The 5795-nt window shown below is 43.8% G+C and overlaps 1 protein-coding gene across 11 annotated transcripts in view; it reads right to left on the bottom strand.

Annotated features, from left to right (window-relative positions):
- Window positions 1-5795, bottom strand: part of LOC102308831 (pleckstrin homology domain-containing family A member 5) — a 176463-nt gene that overhangs the window by 89514 nt on the left and 81154 nt on the right. For all 11 annotated transcript variants that reach the window (XM_042225502.1, XM_042225497.1, XM_042225493.1 and 8 more), the window contains one exon: window positions 3265-3348. In XM_042225502.1, the coding sequence (XP_042081436.1) occupies window positions 3265-3348 (84 nt within the window). The remainder of the gene's footprint in view (window positions 1-3264; window positions 3349-5795) is intronic.

Genomic DNA, 5795 nt, shown 5'->3' with positions numbered 1-5795 from the left:
CGGAGGGCTTTCTTATAAAGCAGCAAACTATTTCTCCAGGCTAAATGATGATCCTCTAAATTTGTGACACGCCATTTCCTCTCCAGATTACGAGTCATCTGCTTTAGGGTACGTGTTTGAGAATTATACCACGGAGTCAGGTACTTCTGATTAGAGACCTTAGTTTTCACAGGAGCTACAGTATCCAGAGTCGTACGTAGTGAGGAGGTGAAATTATTAACAAGATAATCGACCTCTGTTGGAGCAGCGTTCAGATAGCTGCTCTGCTCTGTGTTGGTACAGGGCATTGGAGATGATAACAGTGGGTGGATTATATTCTTAAACTTAGTTACAGCGCTTTCAGAAAGACATCTACTGTGATAAAGTCTACTCTCCACTGCTGTGTAATCAATTATTGTAAATGTAAATGTTATCAGGAAATGATCAGACAGGAGAGGGTTTTCAGGAAACACTGTTAAATGTTCAGTTTCTATGCCATATGTTAAAACAAGATCTAGAGTGTGATTAAAGTGGTGGGTGGGTTCTTTTACATTTTGAGAGAAGCCAATTGAGTCTAATAACAGATTAAATGCCATGTTGAGGCTGTCATTTTTAGCATCTACATGGATGTTAAAATCACCCACAATAATTATTTTATCTGAGCTCAGAACTAAATTAGATAAAAAGTCTGAGAAATCAGACAGAAACTCTGTGTAAGGCCCAGGTGGACGATAGATGATAACAAGTACTGGTTTCTGAGTTTCACAGCTGGGGTGGACGAGGCTAGCATCAGGCTTTCAAATGAATTAAAAGTCTGTCTTGGGTCTTTGGTTGATTAAGAAGTTGCACTTTTCTGTTGCGCTGTTGTGTCTGGTCACTTTGCACTTCATGTGTTGATTGTTGTACGTAGCACTGGCGGTGTTGGAGGAACGCTGTCTCACTTCACTGTGTGCTGCACAGCCTGGGAATGACTTGGAGAGGAAAATTGCTGCCTCAGCTTTTATTCTTGGTGAACTTGCTCCTCCACCTCTATACACTCACACATGCATGTGTGACACATGCACACTCACACATGCATGTGTGACACATGCACACTCACACATGCATGTGTGACACATGTACACTCACACATACATGTGTGACACATGCACACTCACACATAGCATGTGTGACACATGCACACTCACACATGCATGTGTGACACATGACACTCACACATACATGTGTGACACATGCACACTCACACATGCAATGTGTGACACATGCACACTCACACATGCATGTGTGACACATGCACACTCACACATACATGTGTGACACATGTACACTCACACATACATGTGTGACACATACTGACTACACTCACACATACATGTGTGACACATGCACACTCACACATGCATGTGTGACACATGATACATGTGTGACACATGCACACTCACACATACATGTGTGACACATGTACACTCACACATACATGTGTGACACATGCACACTCACACATACATGTGTGACACATGCACACATTCCTACTCTTTACACATCCTGTACTTTGTGTGTCTCAGCAATCAATTAAACTGCACTTCCAAAAAACTTCCATTACAGAGGTTACATTTTCTCATTCATCACACTGACTGATTTATGCTTGATTATATTTGATTAGAATTATTCATGATGAACTTTGCTGTTGTCAAGGAGCTCATCTCGACCCGAGAGCCAAACTAAGCATCCAGCCTTTTATGGCTGTGGCAGCACAGAGTGTTTGGCAAAGTGCACCAAAGGAACATTAGATCCACAAAAGCCAGGAGTCATAACTGTACAGGTCACATCAGCAAACTTACTTGGACTGAACTTAAAAGGACAGCAAGCCAGGATCATCTTCAGTCATAGAAACTTCGATGCAGAGATATTTCATCATCATCAATCAGTGCGGAACAAGGTGAAAGTCTCATTAGCAGTTTAACACCTTTCGTTCCCTCTTACTTTCTCACCTCCGCTGTTTTCAGCAGGTTTAAAAATACACATTCTGCGCACCTAATTAACATAATCTTACACACACACACCACACACACACACACACACATCACAACAACACACACACACACACCTAACACACACACACACACACACGTGTGTGTGTGTGTGTGTCAGCTGCACAAGAACAGAGAAAAAAGCTCCATCCCTAAATTTAATTTCAGCTCAGTTATCCTGATTTTTTTTTATTGTTAATCTCTAGTTTTGTTCCTTGGAGAGGAGAAAGTCACTTCTTTATTACGACTGTCTATGTTGCTATTTTATGATTCTGAAGCAAAGCTGGCAAAAACAAACAATTGCACACACACAGGCAACAGCAAAGGAAATCAGACATGTGGATCTAAGTGACGTGCAACAGTCAAACCTTGTAAACACGGAGGGCTGGAAACTGGAGAGAAATCAGTGATTCATGCATTTGAGAAGTGTGAGAAGTGTGAGAATCCCGCACAGAACAGTCCATCACAGTCATCTACAGCAGCCGGTGCCAGTCTGTCTGCCTTGAACCTCACATACACAGGACGCCTGGGTCAACTGTTCATGTGTTTGCTCCTGTATTAGCACTTTGGTGACAGCAGGAAGGAGAAACTACCTTTTAACAGGAAGAAACAAAGACACACTGCAGTTGTAAACTACCACTTTAACAAAGTATGCATCCATAACTAGTGCTTTCATTGTCTGAGTGGAGAAGCCGCCCTGTTGTGTTGTGTCCCTCACTTCAGTCAATAAAGCCACTTTTTCACCTGCTCGAGTCCAGTTTGGTTGTTTCCTTCACAGCTGAGTCCCACCTCAACGTGCATGTTAAAGTCTGCGACACAAACACATCGATGACGTGGAGGCAGTCGTAAACCTGCTGCTTGGTCTATGGCGTTTGGTCAGACACGGGGAACGCAGTTTTCGTTTTTGTGCAGCCATGTCTCGGGTTTCAACAGCGGCGGTTTTGATTTTTGTGATGGAATCGCTCTTATGACACCACTGACTGGGCAGTTGGTGGCGTGCAGCCTGCTGACGTCACGTTTTCGCTTGGAACCCCGGCAGCCTGAAAGCCTTAAACACCGAGCTGAGTCAAGTCTTTATATTTTCAAAACCATTTTTATTCCTACAAAGGTCACACCGTGCATTCACAGTCAGTCACATCTGCACATCTATAACAGCTGCACCCGTTCCTAACAGTTTCCTTTGACCTTTGAAATCAGCACAGAAATCAGTCGCATTTAATGCTGCGTGTACATGTGACAGTGCAGAGAAACTTACTGTTCATTAACCACAAAGATGCAGTTGTCTTGTGAGGGGAACCCAGACACCGGGTGCTTACAGGTCACCTTTCGCTCATTGTGGCTGCAGAGAGAGAAAAGGAAAGACAGGAAAACAAAGTGTGAGTGAATTCATAGAAAATGATTTCGATCTAAACTTTCAGACAGAGTGGTGACCTGTCCACGGGCACCCTGACCTACCCATCACAGCAAGGAGAGGCTTTAAATCTAATGTGACTTAAAGACATGCAGTCACAAATCAAACTTATCAGCCATCGTTTTATTGATGCATCAGGAGAAAAGGAAAACAGTTCTCTGCAGACACTGACATGCAGAACAACAGCACCACACTTATTTACACATCTGGAACAGTGTGTGGTGCTAAACATCAGCATGATGTCTCGATGCATGCTCCGTCATGCAGGTACGTAGATCCCAAAGGTTGGTTCGGTTCATCTGGACGTTCTCAGTGGGAGAACCGTTCCACCACCATCATCATCATCAGGTGACTTCTTCAGTCTCAGCTGACTGCAGGTGTCCAACATTATAAACAGGACATTTGCACAATGCTACCTTCTTTGATCAAATGCAAATTGTCATGACTAGTAAACAACAACCAGTGATCAGAGCTGTATCAGAAAATACAAAATGAGATGATAATTATCATCCTGTCACTGCTGCAGTTATGGTGACCTTGCAACAACCAGTTATTTAAGATAAGTTACTTTAACGTCTTAGTTGTAATTTCTGAGTGATGTTAAGACATTAAAAGTGTCTTCATGGCAAAGTTATTTGAACCATTTATTTAAGTGCTTAAACTCACATTTTGTAGCATTTCCCCTGGAGACCAGTAAAGTACTCTGATTCTGATTTAAGATTCATTTCTGCTGGAAGCACCATCAGGTTAAAGTGAACTTTGTTCTTTGTAAGACCCTTCAGTTAGTGAAGAATCTAAAACACTCTTAGTTTACTTGCAGAGAGTTGATGTTTGCTGCAGCTTGGTGTCACTGCCAGCTACCAGCGTGGAGTCCTGCTGTGGAGCTTCATCACTTAGCTGACAGGTCTGGTCAGCACCACAGAAGATAAGTGAGCATGAGCACAGTGTGTGTAACTGACAGGTCATTTGAAATAGTTCATATACAGAGGACATCTTACTAACATGGTTAGAACCTGCCACTTTGGATTGTGGGCACTACAGTCGACAGTGCAGGAGCAGCAGCTGGAGAGCGTCGTGGTAATACTACACACATGCTAACCAAGCCTACCTCAGACATCAGCGAGAGACAAAATCGAAGCCGTCAGGTGCCGAGGAAACAGGACACACTGATGAGAAGGCTACTGGAACAAGACGGCATCAGTGGGCAAGAGAAACAGGGCGCTGCTGGGATGCTACAACGCAGGTCACCCAGTGGGAGGGGTTACGTGGACAGGATGAGGGACCTCTCGAATCTTCGATACCCAGGATCCAGACTGACGGTGAAACATCTAGTGGTGCAGTGTTTCAACACAGGAAGAAGGAACTGCTCTCACGGCGAGAGACTGACGAGGTACAACACGAATGCTACGGAGCCAGGATGATCTCTATGTGCTGTGACGTACCGTCTCTTCTGAAGTCAACTTATTTTATTAGAAATAATGAAGCCGGTGGTTCATTCATTTCACTGTATGCATCCAATTTCATTTTGTTTATAAAGTGCTGAATCACAGCAACACTTGCCTCCAAGCAGTTTATACTGTAAGGTAAAAAACCTACAATAATAACAACAACAGGGAGACCAACAGGGCCACAAATCTGCTCCTCAGCGTTATATTCCTGCTGCCTTACAACTCTGGTGTAAACCCCACTGAGTCACAGTCACTGCAGGTGTGGACAAGCACACCTGCACCACGCTGTGAGCTAACAGTGCTAACCACCGCACCATTGTACTGGCCCCATAATGTGTATTTATTATCTCACTCTTATTGCCTGTTCTTATTGTTCTGATCTTCAACGTCATGCTGCTCTGTTGTTTGTTATTTGTCACTTGGGGATAAATAAAGTCTTTCTGATTCTGATCATTCTCTCGTCTGACCTTTGACTGAGACGACAACAAACAAACCTTCAAGATCTGCCGTCACTGAGTACGTCCCAATTCACAGGCCAAATATGAGCAGTTTCATTGTACTGGGCTGTAATTTGGTGGACAACAGGTGGAAGTCACTGTCACTTGGAAACAAATTTACACAGTTTACATGTTGTTGGAAACACTCTTAAAGGAAGTAAACAAGTCAACAAAATGCAGCTAATCCCAGCCCAGGACCGCCGTCAAATCAGCCGTCATTGGTGAGCAGTGAAGTCAGTCGCCGTTGAACTTCACCAGGTAAGAAAAAGACGAGTCGTGAGGCTGCGGGGCTCGTTTATACCTGTTCATGTCGCTCCAGTAGAATCACTGCGACGGTCGCTTTGCAGAGTCTTTGTGCTGCAGGGTGTGTGTGTGTGTGTCTGTCTGTCTCTGTCTGTGTGTGTGTGTGTGTCTGTCTGTCTCTGTCTGT

This window comes from Haplochromis burtoni, unplaced genomic scaffold (assembly GCF_018398535.1).
Source record: "Haplochromis burtoni strain Fernald_Lab_line unplaced genomic scaffold, NCSU_Asbu1 Contig_173, whole genome shotgun sequence".
NCBI classification, from domain to species: domain Eukaryota; kingdom Metazoa; phylum Chordata; class Actinopteri; order Cichliformes; family Cichlidae; genus Haplochromis; species Haplochromis burtoni.
Note: the sequence above shows the minus strand (reverse complement) of the source record. Positions and strands in the feature narration are given on the sequence as shown.